The 27,753-nt window shown below is 37.6% G+C and overlaps 1 protein-coding gene across 1 annotated transcript in view; it reads right to left on the bottom strand.

Annotated features, from left to right (window-relative positions):
- Positions 1-27,753, bottom strand: part of LOC149249240 (Phosphoribosyltransferase family protein) — a 117,979-nt gene that overhangs the window by 30,574 nt on the left and 59,652 nt on the right. Inside the window, exons 3-5 of the mRNA XM_089458656.1 lie at positions 21,943-22,038; positions 21,605-21,673; positions 21,360-21,488 (exon numbers count right to left, since the gene is read on the bottom strand). Of these exons, the coding sequence (XP_089314782.1) occupies positions 21,360-21,488; positions 21,605-21,673; positions 21,943-22,038 (294 nt within the window). The remainder of the gene's footprint in view (positions 1-21,359; positions 21,489-21,604; positions 21,674-21,942; positions 22,039-27,753) is intronic.

The raw sequence follows: 27,753 nt of genomic DNA, 5'->3' as shown, positions 1-27,753 counted from the left end.
AACCAGGGGACGTTACAATAGATACCCAATCCATTTACGCACAATCTTTGTTTGCCCATCTATTTGAGGGTGGTAACTAGTACTAGAGGCCAACTCCGTGCCCACCAATTTGAACAGGTCCTGTCAAAATATATTGAAAAACCTGTTATCCTAATCACTAACTATATTTTTAGGTAGCCCATGCAGTCTAAACACCTCCCTGAAGAAAAATTATGTCACTTGTGCTACCTTATAATCTGCTGAAATCACAAAGAAATGTGTGAACTTGGCCAACCTATCAACTATTATGTAGATGCAATCCTTCTCTTGTGCCTTGGGTAGACATGTGATGAAGTCAATTGATACACGCTCCCACGTTTTCTTCTATTGTTCATCAGAATTTTATCCACAGTTTCAGAACTTACTTTTGAGTTGCTTTCATGGATGTAATCAAATTTCCGAGAAAACCCATTTAAACCTACTTCTCCTAGGATTTTGTCATGCAACATAGCCCTGTTTCTAGCATTGGCACTTCAGAAGCAATGACGGCGATGAATATCAATCCACATAGGCTAAGGAACAAAATTAGTTTCAGGTTTTATTGACTCAAGTTAGAACAAGTTTCAAAATAAGATGACCAAAGAAGTGATCTCTATGTTCAGAAAGCTCACAAAAAACAACCAGCATCAGCAACGACATATCTTGCGAACTATCATTACATTATCCTCCAATGTACCCTCAATTGTTCTTTTAAATCAACATAATTTCAAGTTGGATACTAAATCTCCATTCCCACGTTGGTGGTTCACTTAATAGAGAGAATCGGGATGAATGGATTTAGAGATTAGACGTCAACTTTAAGATTGTAAAAAGTACTCTTGATAACGAGAAGTTCAAGGTTGTTGAGATTCTTAATTGGAACCAAACCCTTATCTGGTAGCACTCCCACACTTGGATATTGGCTTCCTCTGGCTTACTCTGATCCACTAGCCATCACATCATGGACAGATTTGAAATCTTAAATCCATAAGTGGTTTCAACTCTTGGCTATAGACAAGAAATGTTCACACACTAGTTGCACCTCCATCAAATTACTAGACAGATTGTTAAACAATACGTGTATAGTGAAGCGAACAAAGTTCCTTCTACAAATTAATTACTCCAAAAGACTTGGAATATCAAGATATCCATGAGGATACAAATATTATATATTAAATATATGAATAAGAATAAGAATAAATACAATGAGAACAAGAGGCTTGCTTATATACCAAGTGTCTCTTCATGAAGAGTCATGTCTCATTTAGGCATGCCTCTTCAATCTAACTACTAATTATTATTAACTAATCATTATTACAATTATCTATGTTACTTATATTTATTTATATATATATATTATTCGTAACATTGCTTCTTCCTCAAAAAGCTTTGTCCTCAAAGCTTGTCGATGAAAAAGGCTTGATCTCTTTTTCAGCTTCGAATGACTTTCTCTCTCGGAACAATCATCTTCGTCGATACAAGCCGATATGATCTTCTAAGTGACAAACAAAATTGTCACACTGAGAAGGGATCAGGCCATGCTAGATTAATCTTCTATGTAGTATTCTAATCGCTGGAATTTTGTAACGACTTGTCATTGTAGCACTGGATTGAGGTTACATTACTCTTCTCTGGAACATCAGTTTGTTGTTTCTGTTCTGAATGGTCCCGATACATAGCATGGTTGATTTGTCTATTCTCATGATTCGAATGCCTATAGGGAACTTTTTTGGTTTGATTTTCCCTTATTGGGTGTGCGGCAATTTTTATATTTTCTTCTCGCGAAGATGTTGTAGAGTTGGTTATGAAACATTCACTGGGGGTGTTTATTCTCTGAACTGCAACATCTAAGTGTGTCGTTTCTTCAACTGACTTGTCTTCCTGAGTAGTCATATTCATTGGATCGGTATTTGTTCCCTTATTTTCAACTTGAACTGTTGCGACTGGAGATTTTGATACTTCTTCTTGAGTGAATTGTTCCAACTTATCTTTTAATGCTTTCTTATCATCCTTAAGCTTCTTAATTTGAGTGAGTAGACTTTGATTATGGTTTCTCAGACGTAAAAGTTCTTTGATTTCTGATTTATCAACTTTATTTTCAATGTTTTGAAATTTACGCTTTTCATCTTTTAGATCTCTGATTTGTTCTAATAAATTTTTATTAAGGTTCTTTAAACACAAAGTTTCCTCTTCTTGTTCTGATAAGTTCTTTTTGAGTTCTTTTTTTGTGACCTTAGTCTTCTTCACTTGCGCCAATAATTTTTCGACGTGGTCCTTAAGACGAGAAATTTCTTCGTCCTTTTCCATTATTTCTTTGTAATGCATATCCACAAGATCTTTATGTTCGTGTTCTAAAGCTTTCTTGTTTTGCTGGATTTTGACTATTTTGCCATTCTCTTGATCTTCTTGCACTTTCTCGATAAACTGGATTACATCATTTTACGGGAGTGATGATGGATGTAGAGAATGGAATAGGGATTCCCTTCTCTCTTTCTCCTCAGCATATTGTCGCTTAAGTATTGTGATTACTTGTTCTACATCTCTTTGGATTTGTTTTTGTTTATTACTTAGAGATTCCATATTTTTTTTTCACTTCTTTTATCTCCCTTTTATATATATATATATATATATATATTTCAAATATTCTCCCTTTTTTTAATATTTTTTTTTGTTTTTTTTTATATTTATTTTTTTATATATATATATGATATATTCTCTTAATCTATTACACTTTATATAGTGTAATATTTTTAATGATATTGTGTATATATATTAATAGATATGAAGTTCCTTCACTTTATATGCAACTTCCTTTCTCTTTTAATATATGACTCCTTTATAATTATCCTTTTAATATATTCCTTTTGTAAAATATTCAAGTGATAATATTTATGACTTTTGATTTTACTTTTATTTTATTTAAACTAACGTCACGGCAATAGATTTATGAACCTTTCACCTTCAATCATATTTTTCTTTGTCAATATAAGTATATAGGGTGCCACTTTTAAAGTATACTTTATACCTTTTAATTTTCACTTTAACAGTATACTTTATATCTTTAATTTAAGATCCTTGTAATTCCTACACTATTTTCATTTATAATATATTTTTAATGCTGGAATTATCAAGTTCGCTTAGTTGTTTTATGAAACGATGCTACGGTTCAACGGTTAACAAGGGTGATTACAAGGGTTGATATTCAAATGGCTAGAAAAGGAGTAGCGAAATGGATAGCAGAGGTTGGGAACACAACGAGGCTATTTGAAGCCGCAGTGGAGAAGAGGCCAAACAATAAAAAATTTAGAATTGAAATTTTCCGCAGTACTGAAACGCACGCGTGACTAATATCAGAATCGAGTGTTATGGTTAGTGTATTCGCAACAGTGCGACTTATTTAAAATTCTCTCAATGTTATGCTTCTGATCATAAGAGAATTTTAATTATATTACCTTTACAATTTGGATGGCGGCTGCAACAATTGATGGCTCCTGTGCAGGGATTGGTCAGTGGTGACAGTGGAGAAACGATGAAGCAACAGATGGGAGTCAAAGGTTTGCAGAAGGTAGCGACTGTGGTTCGCAAGGATGTGGCAGTGAAGAACCCAGTTTGGGATGCTGGGAGAAGGGAAAAAGTGGATAGTGGAGCGAAAAGCATTAGATACGATGGTGGCGGATGAAGGTGGCAGTTATGATTTGGGAGAGTCGACGTTGGTTGCTGCTGGACGGCACCGCTGGTTGCAGGTAGGTCGATCGGTGCCGTTGGTCGCAGGTAGGTAAGTCAATCGGTGTCGTTGATTGCAGCTAGGTGAGTCGTTCTTCCTTTCTTTTCTTTTCTTTCTTTTTTGTTTTTTTTAATATAAAACCCTTTTTTCATTTTTTTCTGGTCTTTCCTTCTGTAATATTTCGTATATAATTTTTTTAACTTTTTTAAAATGGCCAAGGGCCTAAGCGCAAGCCGGAGAAACTCCAAAACTAATAGCGAAACACTGAAATTATGACAGCAACAAGGTTGATGACGATTGATGGCCAAGGGCCTGGACCGGAGAACGAGCTTTGTGCAGCAGTGAAGCAGCCAAAGGGTCGACTGCTCTGGTACAAAATGAAGCGAACAAAGTTCCTTCTACAAATTAATTACTCCAAAAGACTTGGAATATCAAGATATCCATGAGGATACAAATATTATATATTAAATATATGAATAAGAATAAGAATGAATACAATGAGAACAAGAGGCTTGCTTATATACCAAGCATCTCTTCAAGAAGAGTCATGTCTCATTTAGACATGCCTCTTCAACCTAACTACTAATTATTATTAACTAATCATTATTACAATTATCTATGTTACTTATATTTATTTATATATATATTTTATTCGTAACATACAGTTTCAACAAACCGTCTATCAACCTGAGGTAAAGGACAACAATGAAACCATGTATATTAAGTTTACTGGTGGACATTTTACATGTTTATGGAAGGAGCTAGAGATAACCAACATCACCTAACTTAAGCAAGTTGTCCCATTTGCATGGAAGAAAGAGTTCAAGTTGTAAAAATTACCTTCTAAGCTAACTTAGTCCTCTCAAGAACAAACAAAGAAGAAGGATTTTGATGCTAGGTCAAATTCTACTACTTGTTCTAACAATGGGATGGACAACAATGAGGAAGACAAATGTTCATCTCAGACATCTTTGAAAGGTAATGGCCAGAAGAAGTACCACCAATGTTATCGGAACCATACCACAACCAGTGGAACTAGCCAGTCCAACCAGTGGCCCCGAACTGGAAAAGGCCAGTTCAATAACAAATTGGCCTTTTCCACTGAACCACCCAATTTCGTACAATGATCAATGGATTTGAAATTTGAAAAAACAAAGTATTGAACTGCCCAATTCTGTACCAAACAGGCCTTTTTCCATCGAACCAGCTAGTTCCATATGATAACCCATGGATTTGAAATAAATAAAACTAATTTTTTGTTGGGTGGTTTATCTCCAACTCAACCCTAGGCCCCAATAAAAGATATTTAAAGAGATAACACTATTTCACCCACTTCCACAGGGAGAGCTATCACCTAAGTCACCGTGTTCGGCAAATAAAATCCTTCAAATTCGAAATTCGCCTAACTTTAACCCAATTCGAACTTATTCAATTTGGTTCGCTGAATTTAAAGATGAACTCGAACTCGTATTGAACTCGAAGACAAATACATTCACCAACTCAAACAAAATCAAGAAATTTGCCACACAACCATTTAGGTTCGTGTTAGGGTTTGTTTCTTTTTTGGCAAATGTTTTTGCGATACGATTTTTTCATGGTTTTCATTTTAAAAAAAACTTACGAGGCGCAAAAATAGCGACCCTAAAAAGCATAATTTGTGTATGGTCTTGCCTTGCGATGGTGAATGAGTTCATTTTAGTTATGGACCAATGGCAGAACTGGAATGGCATCCAAGATACCAATTGCCCCACCAATGGAAAAATCGTTGATGGTATAAGTTGCAATGATTCTATTTGGAAGTGTTTTGGAAAATGTGTTAAAATGGTCCTCACACTTACCGTCCGCATTCTATAATCCTATCTTCTAATGTTTATAGAGTTTTACCCATCCATCATAAAGTGTGTGATAAAACATTTCCTGAAGTAAAGTAGGTTGGTGTGATTATATATAAACATGATGGTATGGATGACCAAGGAGAAGATGGCATAAAATAATAACTGAGATAATCCTACCTTCTAATGTTTATAGAGTTTTTACGCATCCATCATAAAGTAGACTGTAGTGTGATCAAATATTTCCCAACGTAAAAGTAGTTTGGTGTGATAATATATAAACATGATGTAATGGATGATAAAAGAGAAGAAGACATAGAATAATAATTGTGATCCATTTTTTAAATATTGTTTATATATTGCATTATAAAAAAATTTGAAGTATGGTTTTATGTAAAAGTAGTTTGGTGTGATAATATATAAACATGATGGGATGGATGATAAAGGAGAAGAAGAAATAGAATAATAATTGCGATCCATTTTTTCAATATTGTTTATACATTGATTTATAACATTTTCTGAAGTATATATCTCAATGTATATATAATTGAGATTTTATATGAATTGTTTATAAATTCATTTTTATATAATAAAAGGCTATAAGAATTGTTTATGAATTCATTTTTATATAAGAAGAGGCTATAAGAATTGTTTATGTATGTGTTTTTTAGTGTACTATATGTGTTTAAGGTTCAAAATTTAAATGAATTTTATTTTTATTTTTATTATTATTATTATATATTTGAAATTTCTAAATGTTGAATTTTATGTCGAATTTTATCGCCAAAATTTTCAATGTCGAACTTTACTCGAATTTCATAGTCGTCGAACTCAAACACAAACGCAGGACTTAGGCTATCACTACCTTCAAGGCCAGGGGAATCAAGGTGGAACCCCATTGTAGAGTCTATTCATTCTGAGCATTAGGATGAGGAGAATGAGGATTCTGATAATTCTGAAGATAGTCATTAGTTGTATTGCGCTTATTTTTGGACTCTAGAGGCCATCTAGAGCCTGTTCGTTGATGTATTTTGGTTCAAGATGTATTGCATTGAGTGCTATTTTGGTTATATGTATTATACATTCTTGCTTTATAAATGAAAAAACTTTGCATATTTGTGTATAAAATGGTTTGGTTTCATATTGATGCACATGAATATGTATGTGCTTTCTTCTTTTTTTTAATTTGAATGGTTTATGTATTTTTGGTCGATTGGGTTTTTTTGGTCCAATTTGCATTTTTGGGGTCAACTAGTCCAGTGTTGATAACATTGGTCAAGAGTCCTCCATAAATGTACCCTCCTCTTAGAATAGCTCATGTTTGAAGATAACACAAATCCCTCTACAAAAGCAACTCCAATATGACACTACCGTTGCTAAGTATAGACCACCACCCATAATAGATCTCCTCCAATCCTGAAAATAGACCAAGTAGAATACTCCTATGCATAAGGATGAATGATGAAATGAGAGAATAAGCCAAAAGCTTCTTTAGGGCGCACTTCCCAAGGACAAATATAGATGTTTTCATGGGAGCTAAGTGAAGTCAAACCTTGGAGTAAAAAGGAAATAAAAATGGAATATGACTTAGTACAAGTCACTCAACCAAGTCAAACCTCATCCATTATGTAGGGCAGACCTCCCTAAGCCCAAAATAGTAATCATGAAACACTCATCAAGTGATGAGGAAGGCTCCTCACGTGGTGCACCCTAATGCTCCAAGAATAGCAAGTCTCAAAAATAAGTAATTTCCATAAAATAGCAAAGGTATTGAACTAAGGGTCAAGTTCAATGAACTAAAGTGGATTACAAGTCCTAAAATAGAAAGTCGAACTCAAGATAGGGTGCACTCCTCTAGGCCACAAAGTGTGAAGATTCATGTCATGTGCCCTAAGTCCAAGACCAAAGTAGATATATGTGAAGTGTCAACCCAAAGAAGTAGGATAATCCTCATGAAATGTGATCTATATCTCCATAAATAGAAAGTCTCCAAGGCAAGTGCACTAAATGGTGATTGAAATAGAATTTCCACCTCAAATTGGGCCCACCATGGAAGTTCCTAGAACATTCCAAAAAGAATTGGACCCCCCAAAATTGACAAAAAACAAAAAATTTCAAATGGCTTCAAATTTGATACTCACACTTTGCAACATTGAGTCTCCAAAAATATAACCAAAATTTCAAGGCTAAATATAGACCAAAAATTCACAATCTATGATTGCCTCCAAATTTGGCCACAATGTTGTACTCAATACCAAGTATCCAAAAATGTTATTTTTTCAAGCATCAAAACTATATTTTTAGACCAACTTTGACCAAGACTCTAACCACATTGGAATGCCACCAAAAAAACATATGCACATCACTCAAAAGGGTATCCAAAACTAGAATAAAATTTCAAGAAAGATACAAAATTTAAAATGATAAATTTCTCAAGACTTAAAACCCTAAAAATTTGGAAGTACACTATTGTAAAACAATCAACTAGGTGCTCATTACCCACCCAAGTGGGTAACCCCTAGAAGAAATTTTTTCTCCTATTTGTGTAGTTTGCCAACCAGCAACCGTATGATGATCCATAGATAGCTAGCCTCAAAGGCCTTCCATCTATGCTCCAGTCAATGCTTTATTACATCCAACTTACATAGCAGAGGATGGTGGGCTATTTATTATAAGGTACATTAACCATTTTTGTATTCAAATGTTTTCAGTTAATCTTTAAATGCATTCTAGTATGGATCACAAGTTGAATTGGATGATAGACCACTTTTGGTGGTATTCTTGTTCACATGCTTCACCTCCCATGAGACCTTTCTTTCCACTGTCCAAGGCAGGCACAAATAGAAGGCATTGATTAATATTGTGTGTCCATGATAATCCATACTCAACACTTTCCATCTCCCCCTTGTATCCATGTCCTCGTTGAAAATTGAAGTAGCTATGGGACGAATTTCCCATGAGAAACCCAACTGACCCAAAGGAAAGCCCATCATGCCCCGAAGAGAATTTATATTGAGAATTCAAATCAATAACAAAAATACTATAAATATGTGGCAAATTAATTTGGGGCAAGCACTCATTAAGGCACATGGAAAAATATATTTAATAATGTTAAGAACAAACTGCTAGGGTCTTTTCCAAGTCAGCCTCACCAAAAAGAATGGTCACGTTGGTTTTGAGGCAACCCTTTGACTCCTCATCGAATTGTATAAATCATCAAGCATTGTCAGGCTCACTTGATGCATGCGACACGTGTATCTTTCCTAAGGTTCGATTCCATTTCTATGGCTCACTATTTTATCTATGGATGGCTCATACCCTATAGCTCGCATTGCATAGTAGCTCGCACTCGTTTCTATGGTTCGGACTCTATTCTTGTTACTCACATCATCTTTACTATGGCTCAACTATATGTTGAATTGTTACTCTTTGTGGATCAATTACATTCACTGTGGCTTGCTTATTCTTCCCTGGCTTGCATATGTACTTTTATGAGGCTCATATTAGTTCGTTGACTAAGGTTCGTATTGGTCCGTTGACTGAGGCTCGTATTCGTTCGTTAACTAAGGCTCATATTGGTCTATTGACTGAGGCTCGTATTGGTTCGTTGATTGATGCTCACATTCATTTATTGTGGCTTGCACAGTGACATCGCATATGAATATATATAGTGTCATCATGTCTATTACAGTCGCATTGTGGCATCAATTATATACAATAACATTGTACAGCTGCATCGCTCTATACACAGTTCATCGCACATACTCTGACATCGTATACTTTGGCATTGCACACACTCTGGGATTGCATACTCTAGCATCGTATACTCTAGCATCACACACACTCTGGATCGCATACTTTGGCATCGCTATACTATACACAACAGTATCGTTCTGTGTAGCATATCTATTCTATACTCAATGGCATCACTATATTACACTTTGTGTGGCGTCGTATTACATTAACAGTGGCATTGTTATATCATACCCTGTGGCTATGAGGTTAGTAATATAATTTTGGGGCTAGCAATTCAATGTAAGACAGTGATCCATACTACGGTGACTTGGAGATATAACTGAAATTTACATACCCTTAACCTTGACGCATCACTGTGATGTTATATATATATATATATATATATATATATATATATATGGCTATGACGAGTACCCTCATTTGGAGCAGTCTACAAGCTTATTTTACACCAGGAATCCCATGAGACCAATATTTGTGCCCCAAAGCCACTTTGGAGCACCACATGATGTTTTACTTTGAGAGCAAGGGGCCACCCCCCTTGACTCTCATTACGGCACCTTGAGGTGTCAACGAGGCCCTCCAATGTCCCTCCTACACCATTGTTTCATCCTTTCGACTTCATTTTGGATGGTTTCTTCTACACTTTATGAGCTATTTGGTGGGCTTGTCACCAAAGTTATGTTATTTTGCACATTAAAGTCATTTTAGGGGCATCTTAGGCTAATTCGAACTACTTAGAGGATCATATAAATAAAAGTGACTCTCATTTGTGAGAGCATCATCATCACACTTGGATATCTCTCTCTTGAGAATTTCGCACTTTTTCCTTAGATGTCTATTGGAGATCTTTTGATGCATTTCGATATTTTTGGGAGCTAAATTCACTGTCTCTTGGAGTTGTTGTTTCTTGGAGTTGCTTTCTTGATCTTGTAAGTAAATTTTGTTGAAAAAATTTCATGAATAATGTCTAATGTGTGGAATTGTTGCAACTAGCTAGTTCTTTTGTGCCCTAATTTATTGAAAATCATTGTAAAGATTACTAGATTGTTGAATTGCACATGTTACTCATTGAATAACAAGTAGATGAATGTTCCTAGTGGATTGAAACTTGTTTTTCTTCCATAAAAGTCCATAGATCTTGGGTGGGTAATTGTTGAAAAGTAGGTGCTAGGGCATCACTTTTTAGCCTCCTTGAGAAACGATTTAGCCGAATTTCGAATCACATAGACTCCATAGCCCAAGGGTAAGGCACTAGTCCAAGAAAATTTGGTGATCACCCTTACTTTCCTTCTCTTTTTCTCCTTCAAAATTTTTGCCCTCCCATCCTAAACGGCTTTGTTAGGGCTCACTGTGAATTCCATTAGAAGAGGGATTTTCCAAATTCATATGGACAAGGAACCGTGTTGATGCCTCCTCTAGGGATCCCCAAGGTTTCGAGGAAATCCCATGGTTGGATAGTGAAGAAACGCAAGCCCTAGCTCTGACTTGAAGCTCATCTTCAACATCAATGGTTGAGAGGTCTTCTTGAGGGACATTGAACATATAAGTCAAAGAAGTCAATCATTCTTGACCCTTCTCTACCCTTGCTTGACGTAGTGATCACATTGGATGACTTCCTCCCACAATTACTCAAGAACCCTAAGTTTCACTTGGTTTCCATTCTAGGTCTCTCTAGTGGAGTAAAAACCCTATCTTAAAAAGGAATCATCTTGTCAATCCCCTAGAGAGGTCTTGCCTCAACTTGGAAGTCTTGATCCTAGGCATACTCATTATTATTGAATATTGGTAAACCTAGGTCTAGGTCTTCCTCATAGGTCTTTCTTGGAGAGCCCTTAGCTTCTTTTGAAGCATTGAGCCATAATTGAGCCTCTCCTTGAATGGGCCTTGGAAATCACTTCATGCCTTATCATTGATCCTATCATTTCAGGTGATTTCCCTCATACCATAACTCCTCCCATCGGTGAAAGTCCATAAAGAGCAGGGGGCATTGACTGAGGTGACAGTGGGTCTTTGTCCCATTGTTGTCATTTGGTCTAGTAGTTGTCCCATAGGTACCCCTCTTAGGACCCCAGCTAGATTGTGTGGCAACAGGCCCAATTGAGGAAAATACATTTACAACATACCCTAAATCTGATCCAACTGATCAGGCGTTAAATTTGTGCTTGATTTGCTTGGTTGATCTATATCTCCAATGTTGTACCCACACACCTTCCTTGAACCAAACACACTTAAGTATCTCACTCCTCACTTGAGAAATTCTCTCTCAATGGCTCGTGTTGTTTCATTGTGTCTTTTTCCTCTCCTCAACCTTGCTTTTAAAACTTTTCTAGAACTAAATTCCTAATCCTACTCTCCAAAGTAATGGATGGCCAAGCTTAGATACCACCTCACTTGAGATCAATGATTGAGGTTAAAATATGATCACTAAAGTAAATATTTTGCTCTTTCTAAGTTTCTTTAGATCAATAACCAACATAATTAATTACGTGTTTTTCCTAAGTTGGACTTAGGCTGAGTTAAAATAGTAGCTTACTCAATACTTTAGCTAGTGTCCTAAGGAGATTTTATGTGAATTATGCGCGCATATACACTTAGGCCTGTGCAAAAGTACATACCCAAGCTACAAACTTCAACATTCCCTCTTAGCGAGGGAGATACTTCTACCACCTCAATCTGGCTCTGATCCTACATCCACTACCATGGATGCTCCCTTTGAACTAGAAGCCTTCCCCGCCACTTGGTTCAAAATCACCCTCGAACATCTGCTCCCCTTGGACTTGTTCCTAGAAGCCTCCTGGTCCTAAATATCTTGTAAGTTCATCTCATACCATGAGACCTTCCTGACAAACTTGGAAGGATCTGCTAACTACTCATCCCCACCTAAACATGAAGGCTAACTCCCTTTGAACTACTCAACCTTTGGAGTTTCTTGCTCCTTGTAATCTGCCATTATTCTGCTTCTTGCCATTGCTCAAATAAGCTAGCCCTTTAGCCTATACAAGTTTCCCTCTCCAACTCCAATGGCATGCCATCGTCTAAACTAGATCCCATGGGTCTGATCAGTGCCAATCCATCCTAGAATGCCACACCAAACCACTTCTTCTCTATCATAGAGACTACGAGCAAACTTTTGAGTTTTGGCACCCATTGCATGTCCTTCACTTCCAACATGCCTCTGACTCCCTTCAATGCATGTTTGGTATCAACACCAAACTCCACATGTAACTCTAAGTCCCACTATGTCAGGCTATCAAATAGCTCTCGTGCTGCTATCATATGTCATGTGGCTCCACTATCTAGTGGCCACACACTAGCTAGTATGGTGCTCGAGGAAAGGTAGGACACAAGTGCAAATTTTGTCTCAAACTACTATGCAAACTCTTCCACCTGATCTTTTGCCAACGTAGCTACAGCTTATTGCATACCTTTTCCACCCTTCTTCCTCTCTCGACACTATGAAGCATAGTGCCTTGTCTTATCATATGCAAAACACTTGACCTTAGTCAAGTCTCTTCTTTGGCTAAGGCTGACTCCTCACTCTCGCTCAAACCTTTTCCTTTGCTCTTCTTTGTCTTATCAATAAGAGCCAAGTCCTTGTCACCTTCCTGAATAGGCCCTCATCTCCTCCTGGATATGGTCATCACATAGCCTCTAAAATGAGGGACGGTTCTCCTGAGCATAGATTCCTTTAATGAATGGATCTCGTGTCTCTAGAAAGTCGTTCAACACCATGTTTACTAAATTTGTGTCGTCCACCTCTTCCCTCATTACTGCAAGCTAATCACGGATCTAAATGATCTTCAACAAGTAACTCGTTACTATGTCAAATCTAGTCAGCTGCGAAAATCAGAGCTTGTCCCTCAACACCATTTTCGTATTAATGGCCTTGATCTAGTATAAACCCACCAAAGCATCAAACATCTCATTGGCTAACTTCTTCTTAGACAAATGAGGGATCAAATGGTCCTTCACCACATCCAAGAGTACCCTTTGTGCCTTTATCTCTCTCTTAGTTAAGATGAACTTCTCTTTAAAATCTATTGGCTCCCAGATCACCTTCTCAACAATCTTCCAGAGATTGTTTCCTTGAGAACCAAAGTGACACTAGCCTTCCAAGGCAGGATATTTAAGGCTCCATCCAACCTATCATCATATTGAAGACCATCTACAATCATCTTGCCAATTTTACTGAAGATGTATGCTAAAATTGTTAAGCACACTTAACTAAAAATCTACCTAGCCTTTCAGGCACCCCAAAAACTAATTTGTACTCCAAGGACTATCCAAGAGAACCCACCAAAGCATCAAACATCTTATTGGCTAACTTCTTCTTGGACAAATGAGGGATCAAATGGTCCTTCACCACACCCAAGAGTACCCTTTGTGCCTTTATCTCTCTCCTAGTTAAGATGATCTTCTCCTTAACATCTATCGGCTCCCAGATCACCTTCTCAACAATCTCCCAGAGATTGTTTCCTTGAGAACCAAGGTGACACTAGCCTTCTAAGGCAGGATATTTGAGGCTCCATCTAGCGTATCATCAAATCCAAGACCATCTACAATCATCTTGCCAAATCTTACCAAAGATGTGTGGTAAGCTCGTCAAGCACACTTAACTAAAAATCTACCTAATCTTTTAGGCAACCCAAAACCTAATTTGTTCTCACTCCAAGGACTATCCTGTTGGTTGTGGGTTCCTGGCCAAATCCATGGTATGATTGACTTTTGCCTGCGGGTCCCATTTTCTATAGACCCTTCCTAGTTATGGCTTTGTCTGGCCTCGCTGGACCCTGATCGCTTGAACCTGTCGGTTACCATTAACACCTCCCACTATGTGAACTATCTCCTCTACCCTGTCTTAACACCCTTTGTCGTTTATTCAACCACCTTCACCCTATGGCCCAATGTCTCAGCAGCCCTACCCTGACCCAATATCCCCTTGTGCTCGAACATGCAATGTGCCCTATGTCCTGTTATCCTTGTTTACCTACATGCAACCTGCTACACTTTGCAATCACTCAACCTGTCACCGCATCCAGTTCCTAATGGCTAGACTCTATACATCTCTCCAACTGAATCTACAGTTGATCGACCCCCACTTGATAGTTGTGGGCTTGTCCCCACTGTTGATCTGTGTAGCTACGAAAGGTCTTATTCTAGTTTTGTCTCTTAGCATGGAGAAGACTTCGATTTGCCTCTTTGGGTGCTTGTATGCGATGTGTAGATGATTTTTTTTATTTCTTTCCTAAGTTTAACTTAGGAAAAGTTCAATAATTAATTATTGAGAACTATTAGGCCCAAGTCTAATGATAAGTAAGTTACTTTATTTAAGTGACTTAGACGATATAATCTCAATCATTGATCTCAAGTGATCTTAGGATTTAATCCTAGCCATTAATCACTTAGGAGATTAGGGTTAGGGATTTGGCCTAATGAAATCATTAAATACGCTTAACGATGAGGTGAAAGACACATTAATTGATTGAGCACTTAAGTGAGTGATTTTGCCCAAGTGGTTGGCTCGACATGACCGAAGATAGACAAAGGAATTCAGAGGGCTTAGAGAATGGGAGGCCAAGGCAACAAAGAGGAGGTCATAGCTCACACATCAACTGAGAGGAGATCATGGGTCACATGTGTAGCAATAGAGGGAGGCCATAGCGCACACATGTGGTTGTGATAGGCCATACAAAAATGCAAGGGCAGAAATTTGGGCAATAGGTTGATTTTTCTTGTGAGCCAATTTTTCCGACAACAAGTTGAGTTCTTTGAGTGGATTCTTCCTTGGGAACCGTGTGACAGGTTTCCAGGAGAGCTGATAATTTCTCTATGCATTTCTCTGTGGGTCTTACCCAATGTGAAACGTGTTGTGGGTAATTTTTTCTATTGTTGCATTTCATTGATTTCTCATTTTTATTTCACTGCAAATTAATTTACTGGGATAGAATATCATTGTATTTATTTTAAAGAAATTTTGGAATTTGCAGACAAGAAATATTTTCTGCGTTTTGCATTAATTGCTAAGATAAAACAGCTCAGGGTTGATATTACAAATCTAACATTGTATCAAAGCTCTAGAACTTTGAATAAGGGAGATCAGTGATTTTGACAACAAATTTTATATTTTGACGACTATTTTTTTTGGGGTTTTGTGGCTAAAGCAATAGTATGACAACATCAGGGTTGAGGTATGAAGATAGGTTGGATGAGGATGGAAATTTTAGTCCATAGAAGGAGACGATTTCTATTGTTCTCAAGTCAAATGGCTTGTGAGAGTTTGCAAGCACAGAGATCCAAGTTCCTACAGATGCCACACAAGCAGCCCAACATAGGTTGAAGGATGTGAGAACTAGAGGCATTATTTTGGACAGTGTGAAGGATCACGTGATCCCTCACATAACAGGAAAGGATACAACACATAAGATGTGGACAACCTTGATCAGCCTATACCAGAGTAGTAACTAAAATAGGAAGATGGTGTTAAGGGAGAAACTAAACACCATTGGCATGAACAGATTTGACACTGTGACTTATTATCTCACCAATATTTAGCAGGTTTGTGATGAAATATCAATTGTGGGGGAACTCATGGATGATTCAGAGCTTATAAAAGTAGCTTTGAAGGGGGTTGTACCAAGCAATGGACCACTTTTGTGGAGGGGATCGTCACTAGGCAACAGCTTCTAGACTGGGACCGGTTGTGGAATGACTTTACCTAGAAGGAGATCTGGGAAAGTTCGATGATTGGTAGGCAGCGCAAAAGGTGGAGATGGGGAGAACGTTACTCTTATTGGGCAAGTGAAGAAGGGTAGGGGCAAACCCAAGTAGAACTAGGGTGGAGCAACACCTTTGCAAGGGAAAAAGGACATGAGCAAAGTTAAATGCTTTGCATGTCACAAGTTCAGTCATTATGTCAGACAGTGTCCCAAAAAAAAGAAAGGCAAAAGGAAAACTTCTACAACAACAACAGTGCAGATGGATGAGATTTCCGAGAAGTTTGAAAAGGAGTTTGCCTTGTTCTCTTACTTTTCTAGCACCCATCACTTGTGGCGTATGGTTTATGGGCAGTGGAGCATCTTGTCATTCGATGAGATCTCAAAACCTCTTTACCAGCATCGCCAAGGAGCACCAAGATCTCGATGTAGAGCTTGGAGATAATGCGACATATGCAATGGAGGGTGTTGGTAGCATATGTCGAATTTCCACGATCTTGGATCGAGGATAGAATCTTAGAATCTCTGACACTACCAAACCAAGAATCTCAACAAGAACTACTTTGCATAGTGGAATATAAAATAGAAGTAAATCACATATGCACAAGTATACATAATTTTTTAACAAAATATTGTACAATAATGTACAACCCAATCTTCGTTATATTAAACCAATCTGAATAATACAACAGTCTATGGAATACAAGATACAATGAAAATCATGTTGCAAACTTTATGTCGTATCTTGTCCTGTCGGTCCTTCGCTCTCGTTCTACTCTCTAGTTGCCCCTTAGTCCATCAAAGGACAACACATAGAGTCTCCAGGAGGGCTGCCACCTATCACTGCTGCAAGTCACTTCTGCTACAATGAACACGGGTTGATCCAATCTGCTCTCTAGGTTGGCCAATACCTGAGCTCCAATCTGCCAATCTAGTAGCCTCTTTTGTCCATCAAAGAGCTACACATTAGGCTACAAACTTCACCCAATCACGTAACAATCAACATCCTTCATGTATGCTGGTCTAAGGCTACTTTGGGCTATCAACACATTGCCCTCCAACAATCCAATGATGCCCAATCCACTCACTGCAAGATCTACTCCTAGGAGGGACTTTGAACCATCAAGAAAAGTCCTCCAAATGGCTCCCACAGGTTGCTCCAACTTCTGATCCAAAATTGGTCAATACTTTGACCCAAGACAAGACAAACTTAGGCTCCAAGTCTAATATATCACTATTGTTCCTGATTGTACCTCGTTAGGGCAATTGACACATTGCAACAGCCTTCTCAAATTATAAATATCCACACAGCCCCTTAATTTGTTGAGGCTTCCCTTGGAGGGCTCTTTTCCTCTTTCGTTGTTGTTTAAGGCACAAACCAGCCCCAAAATAACCCTACGCAACTCTGTTTCTGGTTGGTAAGGCTTGCGGTGTTAGGTCCCTATACTTCTAGTGTAGCCCCCCTTAATGTTATTGTTGTGCCCTTGTAGTCCCCACATTGTTATTATTGTGCCCCATAGAAGCCCACTATTGTTATTGTTTTGCCCTTACATTATTATTGTTATGTAGGCTATGATTATATTGTGAACCATTAGACTCCTATATACAGAAAGGAGGTCTTGTCATTTGTATCATCCAAGAATTGTTCATTTATGTAATGTAAAGGAGGTTTCCCCCTCGAAGAGGATAATTTTTAAGTCATTGATCTATCTATTTGTGAGTTGGTTGCATAACATTTGGTATCAGAGCAAACTTCTAGGTGCTACAGCGACCTCTCCCAAGGTCTGTCCACCCTTAAACACTTCAGATTTGGCCCAGAAATCATCCTATCTCACTCGGCCATCTTGCACAACAACCTAGATCACCAAACGGCCTTGAGAGATTCCCTAACAGCCCTCTCCTCCATGTTGGTCTCTCTCCTTTTTTTGCTTGTGTTGCATCGATCACCTTGTATTTATACCAAATACAAGGGCTTCCTTAAAACGCCATTTTAGGGCTAGACAACATGTCACAAGGCTTATTAGCATCAAGCCAACCTTGACCTTGTGCCATCATGCCCACACATAACCTTCAAATATGCATAACTCCATTTCTACAACTCAGAATTGGACGATTTTCGATGCGTGGAATTCATCTTAAGGAGTACTATCATCCTCATCCATCACATGTCGAATTGTGTCCATGGTTTTGGCCCAAATCACGATGGTGCAAAACTCCAAGATTGGGTTCCAAGCCCACAGTGACTCTTGTCAAAAGTCAATAGCATACAGTCCCAGCTAGACTCAAGGAGTCCTATGGAAGTTAAGGAGGTGTTATATGTACATTGGTTGGAGAAGAACTTGTTCCCTGTATCAACCATGTGGACAAGGGAATTGAGGTCAAATTCATGATATATGAAGTTTCTGTGAGGCCCTGAGGAGCATATGCGAGTGTGATATGTGTGATAGGGATTAGGGAGAACAACCTATATCTGTTGAGAGGATAGCATGTGAAGGCTCTAGTGCATGACAGTAACAGTGAGCTTTAGCATAGGACAATGGGACATCTACACTACAGGGCTTTACTAAAATTGCGAGAGATGGTCACCGGTTTTCTGGAGATCAAGGTGGAGTAGGAGGTGTGTGTAAAGGATGTGTGCTTGGAAAGCATGCCAAAGCAGCCTTTCGTCACAGTGAGACTGGGTCCAATGAAGTATTAAACTTGGTGCATTCGGATGTGTGCGGTCCTATGTTAGTGATGTCGATCACAAGGTCCATGTTAAGTTTAGTTAACAATGGTATGTTCTATGCTTAACACAATTACTTCAATGTTCCTTTAGCATCCCAATGACAATTTCCAATTTAGTTTGCTAATAGCAATCACATTAATCATAAATCACATTGATAGTAATTGTAGATAGAACATGAATAATAAAATGCAAAAGACAAGAGGACACTAGATTTGGCGGATGCCAAGGAAAAACCCCAAGATGGGGAAACCCTTTGATCAATTTTTCTTATTATTATATCAAATGTTCAGTAGAGAGAGAGTACAAAAAGTCAAAATTGACTTGCCAAATCAAAGTCAAAACAACCCTGTCAAATTTGCAGTCAACTGCAGTCAAATTCAGCCCTAACCAGAAAGTCAAAGATGGTTAATGCAGTAGCAAAACTTCCCCTTTGAAGCTTGGTCAAAGGAAATTAAATTTTGCCTCCTTAACTGGTCAAACAGTAGTCAAACTCGATCAACTGAAGTCAATTTTTGTCGTCAACACAAGTCAAAGTGCCCAGAAATTCTTGGTTTCAATGCTAAACTGTACGATCTACCAAAAACGAAATTTTCCCACAAAAATCGCAGTCAAAGGATGAGTCAAAGTGCCTAGTCAACGTTGGTCAAACCTTGCAACAACTCTAAAATTTCAGCCCTTTAATATGCCCAGAAAATTCGTCCTCCTTGCCACACGTGTGAGAGAAAAGATATGCCCAATAGTTGTACGAACCAATGAGAGGAGAGAGAAGAATGTGTGAGTGAGTGAGGTGCCAAATGAGGTTGGAGGTCACTTATATTTATACAAGTCATTGGGACTCAAGGGACATGTCTATTGGGCTTCATGAGCCTACATGATGATGTGGCTGACCTTGACAATTTGCACATGTGTGAGCTTGACCTCAAAAACACATTTTCCCTTGTCCAAAGTTGATGATCTTTAGGTCGATTTTGGTCCTCTCGAAAAAAGGAATTCAATGCAATCATCATCTCCATCAAATGAGTTGTCCAAAGTGGAGTTTGGCCCTAGTTACCAATTTTAACAGTTCAATTACTTTGTGACCTTCATAGATGACTATTCCAGGAGGGCATGGATCTACTTCCTGAAGACCATGGATGAGGTCTCCCGCCAATTCCAAGAGTTTAAAGCGCTTGTGGAGAACCAAACTGGGAAGAAGATCAAGGTGCTGAGATCAGACAGCAGATGTGAGTATACCTCCAACGAGTTCAAGGGCTTTTGTAGGGAGGCAGGAATCAAGAGAGAACTCACAATGCCTTACAACCCTCAACAGAACGGAGTTGCAAAGAGGAAGAACAGGACCATAGTTGGATTAGCAAAGGCAATGATCCATGATTAGTACTTGCATATGTTCTTGTGGACAGAGGCCTGCAATACAAGAATATACCTACAAAACAGGAGTCCTCACAGGGTAGTGGAGGACAAGACTAATAAGGAGGACTTTATAGGAGTGAGACCAAAGGTGAGCCATGTTCGTATATTTGGTAGTCCAATTTATGTCCATATTCCATCAGAAAAGAGCTCATTAATAAATTACCTAAGCCCCTCAAAAAACCACTAAAGGAAAACCAATCAATAGAGATTTTGTTAATGAGCTCATAGGAAAAATTCTTCTGACTTTACAACAGCAATAAAAACCATCAATAAATGCATTGTATTTTCCTCGTTTTTCATACCCAGCGTTAGTTTCCGTGCCCAGCACTATGTACGACCTATACAGCCCCGTACTTTGCTGTTCCAACACCTCGAAAAATGTGCCCAAAATTGTTGTACAGTACTCTATGGTATTGCCCAACCCTCAAAACTGTTGCATGGCCTGTGGAAAAATTGCCATACAGTCAGCCATTAATGCTGTCATTTCCTTGGAATTTGTGCCCCTTTCTTGCCTTGGGAAATGCACCCTCCCTCTTGCTGCCCTCTTCTCTTTCAGCTCTCCAAAATCTCTCTCAAAAATATGCCTCTTCACTCTCCAAAATCACTTTTTATGTCTCATTAAAATGGTTATAACTAACTCTAAGATCTTCAATGGTCAAGATTATATCTTGGTCCACGAGATCAACGGACCTGACTTAATCTCTTGTTGAGATCACTTAAACTGCTTAAGTGGCCCACCTTTATAATATAAAGTCACTTTCACTTTATAATCATTAATTAAAAAAAAAACACTTTATAAAATCACTTAATCTCTTGTTGAGATCACTTAAATCACTTAAGTGGCCCACCTTTATAATATAAAGTCACTTTCACTTTATAATCATTAATTATAAAAAACACTATAAAATCACTTTATAAAGTCACCATCTAGATTGTCCTTCAGACACTTCCACATGCTAGGCACCACCAATGTGGAAGTACACGTCCGAGCTACCCCAAAAATCTAACAGTTAGTAAGAGATTCAATGGTATTTTTTGTTCTAAGTTTAGCTTCTGCATTTATATATGAGCAGCAAATATAAATGAGCAGTAAACTGTGATAAACTTAGCAATCACTAACTTAAAATCAGTGATTGGATCAGTTAAAAACCTTACACTCATGTGTTATGACTTTGTACCTGGCATTCAATAAGGGTACCACCTGACTGCACTAAATCATCAACAATTACAACATGTCGGCCAGCAGGATTCCCCTCCTTGATACGTACAAAGCGTTGATCACCTTCGCGAACCTTAATGCAAACCACCTGGAAAATCATATGAATCAAAAATGCCTCAAATCATCCACAGTTCAAGTTCAAGGAAACAACATTGCAAACTAGCAAGGGAAATTTGTGCTCAGAAGGGGAAAGAAAGTGCATACCATCGGAAAACACTCCAGAAGCTTGTGGAACCGTTTCCATGCACCATCATCTGGAAATGCTATGACTATCTGACAGTACACGTAATGTTTTAATTAGTAAGAAAAGAGTCAAGGAATCTGTACTCAATCATCTAGTCACGCATGTATCCTTTGATGTACATATTTTCCATTTCAACGTAACAATGCACCATATTAGACTTGAGAAAAACAAAGATAAAACTATGACTGATATTTGCTAGTTTTTCTCGATGTAACAACTTGTCCAAATCCTCCCAGATTCAGGTGAAAATTTGAAACACGTGGACTCTAGATAACTTGTTTTGTACTATGATACTTACATTGTCGGAATCAGGAAGCTGATCAAGCCGTTGCTTGAGCAGAGGAATACCACTTTCAAAGCATGGTAGCACATGATCACCAAAATAGAACCTTTCCTGAACCCAAAATCAATGTAGAACAGTTTGTTTAGATGCGTTCAAAGTAGCGATTTTTCAGAAACACAACATTAGATGAACCAATACTGCAAATAGCTTCCAGTACCCAACTATAGATGATAATAAGCATGCAATCAAAAAGCAGCATACCATGACTTAAGAAGCATAGCTTCGAATTTTTGATTGGGGATGGTAAAATAATAATAATAATATAGAATAATCTATTTTTAAGGTCACAGCAAAGCCAAACAACAAATTGGTGTATGAGACCCCTTTGTTTGTGGGATAGGGGACAGGCCTTCGTGCAGCGATTTGACTGCTAAAGTCTACAGAGGTGTACATACTCTAGCCCACTTTGGATTTGAACCTATGACCATGATAAAAGTACTGAATGCAAGTAAATTAAAATGTGTTCCAAAAAATAGATTTGCTTCTGCAAGATACTCTTTAGAAAGTTGGGATGCTACAGTACACAGCAGACATAATAGTGTTTGTGCCTGAATAATGAGTGTTCAGGTAGCAGCATTCCAAAGTGTTCTTAAAGCGGAAAACAGCACAAGAAAAGACAGCTTCTAATAAGCGGAGATCCTTTAGTAGCAGTGTTCTTGAGGTCGAAGATGAGAAAAAGATAAGGATCATTTAAAAATATGCTGTTTGATATTTCTACTTTGAAATTTACCACACAAAATTCAATCCAAATGCAAATCCAGTTTCGACGAAATGTGAAAATGACATCTTTGATCTGGATTGTGGCTATTTCAGCTTATAACATAAGAAAGTTAAAACGTAACTCTCTCTGTAAGTGAATCTCAGTTATCTTAACAGTAACCCTACTAAAGAGAACAAAATTCCCAATTTTTACCTTATTCTCTTTAAAATTTAAATACACTAATACAAAGAACCACAGAACCAAGAAAACCACAAAATAAAATATTAAATCAAAAAGTACCTGTATTTACAATATCCAGTTCCTAATTCAAGACTCAAAACTGCAAACATCAAATTTTCTACTTTTTGGGGGGGCAAGAGAATGCAACTTATATCATATTAAATTTCAAAAAGATGTAAGGGTGTTTGTGCCTGAATAATGAGTGTTTAGGTAGCAGTATTCCAAAGTGTTCTCAAAGCGGAAAACAAAACAAGAAAAGGGAGCTTCTGATAAGCGGTGATCCTCTAGTAGCAGTGTCCTTGAGGTCAAAGATGAGAAAAAGATATGGATCATTTAAAAAATATTCTGTTTGATATTTCTACTTTAAAATTTACCACATAAACTTCAATCCAAATGCAAATCCAGTTTTGATGAAATATGAAAATGACATCTTGTACCTGGATTGTGGCCATTTCAGCTTATAAGTTATAACATCAAGAAAGTTAAAACAGAAATCTCTCCGAAAGTGAATCTCGATTACATTAACAGTAACCCTACAGAAGAGAACAAAATTCCCACATTTTTACCTTACAAAAACTAATGCATATGTCCATTATTCTCTTTAAAAGTTTGAATACACTAATACAAAGAACCACAGAACCAAGAAAACCACAAAATAAAATATCAAACCAACAAAAACTTGTATTTACAACATCCAGTTCCTAATTCAAGACTCAAAACAGCAAACTTCAAATTTTCTACTTTTTGGGGGGCAAGAGAATGCAACCTATATCATATTAAATTTCAAAGAGATATAAGGGTGTTTGTGCCTGAATAATGTGTTTAGGTAGCAGCATTCCAAAGTGATCTTAAAGCGGAAAAAAAAAAGCAAGAAAAGAGAGCTTCTGATAAACAGTGATCCTCTAGTAGCAGTGTTCTTGAGGTCGATGATGAGAAAAAGATAAGGATCATTTAAAAAATATGCTGTTTGATATTTCTGCTTTGAATTTTACCACACAAATTTAATCCAAATGCAAAACCAGTTTCGATGAAATATGAAAATGACATCTTGGATCTGTATTGTGGCCATTTCAGCTTTGTGACATAAGAAAGTTAAAAGAGAACTCTCTCTGTAAGTGAATCTCAATTACATTAACAGTAACCCTACTAAAGAGAACAAAATTCCCACATTTTTACCTTACAAAAACTAAAACAGATGTCCATTATTCTCTTTAAATAAACTAATACAAAGAACCATAGAACCAAGAAAACCACAAAATAAAATAACAAACCAAAAAATAGCTGTATTTACGCCATCCAGCTCCTAATTCAAGACTCAAAACTGCAAACCTCAAATTTTCTAGTTTTTGGGGGGCAAGTATTAAATTTCAAAAAGATATAAGGGTGTTTGTGCCTGAATAATGAGTGTTAGGTAGCAGCATTCCAAAGTATTCTTAAAGCAGAAAACAAAACAAGAGAGCTTCTGATAAGCGGTGATCCTCTAGTACCAGTGTTCTTGAGGTCGAAGATGAGAAAAAGACGAGGATCATTTAAAAATTATGCTGTTTGATATTTCTGCTTTCAAATTTACCACAAAAATTCAATCCAAATGCAAATCCAGTTTCGATGAAATATGAAAATGACATCTTGGATCTAGATTGTGGCCACTTCAGCTTATAACATAAGAAAGTTAAAACAGAACTCTTACTGTAAGTGAATCTCAATTACCTTAACAGTAACCCTACTAAAGAGAACAAAATTCCCACATTTTTACCTTACAAAAACTAAAACAGATGTCCATTATTCTCTTTAAGTACACTAATACAAAGAACCACAGAACCAAGAAAACCAAAAAATACCTGTATTTACAACATCCAGTTCCTAATTCAAGACTCAAAACTGCGAACTTACAAATTTTCTACCTTTTGGGGTGGAGGAGAATGCAACCTATATCAAATTAAATTTCAAAAAGATATAAGGGTGTTTGTGCCTGAATAATGAGTGTTTAGGTAGCAGCATTCCAAAGTGTTCATAAATCGGAAAACAAAACAAGAAAATGGAGGTTCTAATAAGCGCTGATCCTCTAATAGCAGTGTTCTTGAGGTTGAAGATGAGAAAAAGATAATGATCATTTAAAAAATATGCTGTTTGATATTTCAGATTTCTGCTTTGATATTTACCACACAAAATTCAATCCAAATGCAAATCCAGTTTCGATGAAATATGAAAATGACATCTTGGATCTGGATTGTGGCCATTTCAGCTTATAACATAAGAAAGTTAAAACAGAACTCTCTCTATAAGTGAATCTCAATTACATTAACAGTAACCCTACTAAAGAGAACAAAATTCCCACATTTTTACCTTACAAAAACTAAAACAGATGTCCATTATTCACTTTAAATACACCAATACAAATAACCACAGAACCAAGAAAACCACAAAATAAAATATCAAACCAAAAAATACCTGTATTTACTGTTGAGAAATCTACTGGGATTTGATTAGAGTGATTTCTCTTTTCTTGATAACTGTTTGTGATCTCTTCTTACTTTTTCTTACTTATTAGCTTCTTTACTTATCATTATGTTTGTATTTCATCAAACAACTACCAAAACGAGAAGAACAAGAACATAGAATGTAGGCTGCAAGCCAAGGCCAAAACCTATCCACTTGACAGGAAAACCTGCAAATATCTTCTCTTCTTATAGATTCTTCAATTGACGAATTCCAAGACCTCTAGACCAAGACCAAGTCCAACCCTTCCGGATGATGTGCTTTCTTTGTCCAAGTCAAACCCAGTCAAATATCTTCCAGTAGCACAACTTTGACCCCCAGCTTCAGAATTTCGGCCTCTACTGCAGGTGTGAAATTTTCGGCCCTCCCAACAGCAGCTACTGTCACACGTGTGATCTTATTCTAGCCTCCCAAGACTCCTTCAGACCTTCGCTTGGTTTTCTCCTTTTGGTGCTTGAGGATGGCCTAATGTGACCTTCGCTGACCTTCTTTTTCTACCTTCTTTAAGATTGAACCTGCAAAAGAAAAACCCTAGACCAGCAGCAGAAACCCTAGCCTTCCTTTGCACGTGTGAGAGAGAAATAGCCCAGAAACAAATCTTCTTCGTTGCCTTCTTCCTCTTCCTCCTTCGCTTGAAGGAGTGAGTGATGAATGTCTTCCAAGGAAGTCGAGTTCCCTCCTTTATATAGGCTTCTTAAGATGAACGCGGTTCCTCAAATTAGGCCGACTTGGTCTTGAAGGGTATTTTGACACTTTTAATGACAAAAATAATTTTCTTTACAAGTTACAATGTGCCCGATAGGGCCTTCAACTTAAGACAATGACTCTTTTGACTTCTTGACCTAGGACAAATCCTAGAAGCACTCAATGGGTGCTTGACCTCTAAAATAAAAGACCTTGAGCATGAAACCCATCCTCCAAAAATAATAATAATATATTTTCTTTCATTTTACAATATATAGGAAAGTACATTTCATATTTATGAAGACCGAACCTAGTTACACATTTTTCAATGCTCACTCTTAACTAGGGAGGTATTCATAAATGGTACATGGACATTCTTAATCAAAAGAGATCTCGTAAGAAGAGTCAGATTGGTAACCCATCTATTTAGCATCATATCAACCAGCATTTTCATATAGCAAGGCCTTGACTAACAACTCTATCTCTCCACAAGATCAGAGCACAATGCTGGCAAGACCAATGATTTATAGACACCATCATCATTGTCTCTCTCGGAACATACCCCACCCGAGTTCTCTCAAAGTATGTTCCACTAGGACTATTCTTATCTTGGATAGCCAATCCTCAAAGAATATCGGTCCTCTACAACTACTCTTATCTTGGATGCCCTACCACATCCTCAAAGAGTATCGGATGCCAGATGCTTACCCAATCCTCCATTTTTTCTTCCCAAGTGAACACAAGAATGATGTGCCTATCTCTCCCTCTCAACCAAGGAGGATATATCAACCAAACCAAGCTTGTCTCTCAAATACACAAGCTTCTTGTTAGGAAGAGATTTTGTCAAAATATCAGCTACCTGTTCATCAGTGGAGATATACCATAGTTGCAATACACCATCTTGTACTAGCTTCCGAATGTAGTGATACTTGTTGTTTATATGCTTTGTCTTTCCATGAAACACTAGGTCTTCAGACAATCTTATACAACTAGTGTTATCACAATGTATCATAGTAGGGTCCATTGGTCCTTCAAACAAGTCAGATAGCAACTTCCTCAACCAGACAGCTTCTCTACTTACTTCACAGGCAGGAATATACTCAGCCTCAGCGTTACTAAAACCAATTGTATCTTTCTTTCTGCTCATCCATGAGATCATGGAGGATCCCAAACTAAAACATCCTCCTGTAGTGCTCCTTCCATCTTGCGCACGGCCTCCCCAGTCGGAATCTGTATATCCAATCAAATGGACACCATTCCTCCTATCATATTTTAGGCAATAGTGGATTGTTCATTGAAGGTAGCTTAGTATATGTTTTGCTGATATCCAGTGATCATGCTTTGGCTCCACTTGGAATCGACTGAGAACATTTATTGCAAAACATATGTATGGTTGTGTATTCACTAAGTACATCAGTGAGCCAATCAATTGTCTATACCTGGTAGGATCCACAAGGATCGATTCGGAACTCCTTAGTCTTTTCAAGTTTGTGATCATTGGGGTTGTCATTGGTTTGCAATCCATCATGTCAAACCTCTTCAACATCTCAATCACATACTTCCCTTGACCTAGATAGATCTCATCAAGTCCTTGCCAGACTTCCAGTCCCAAATAGTAGTGCATCAGCCCTAGATCCTTCATGTCA

This window comes from Pinus tabuliformis, chromosome 7, assembly GCF_031772625.1.
Source record: "Pinus tabuliformis cultivar Carrire ecotype Pingquan chromosome 7, CPIR1, whole genome shotgun sequence".
Classification (NCBI taxonomy): Eukaryota; Viridiplantae; Streptophyta; class Pinopsida; order Pinales; family Pinaceae; genus Pinus; species Pinus tabuliformis.
Note: the sequence above shows the minus strand (reverse complement) of the source record. Positions and strands in the feature narration are given on the sequence as shown.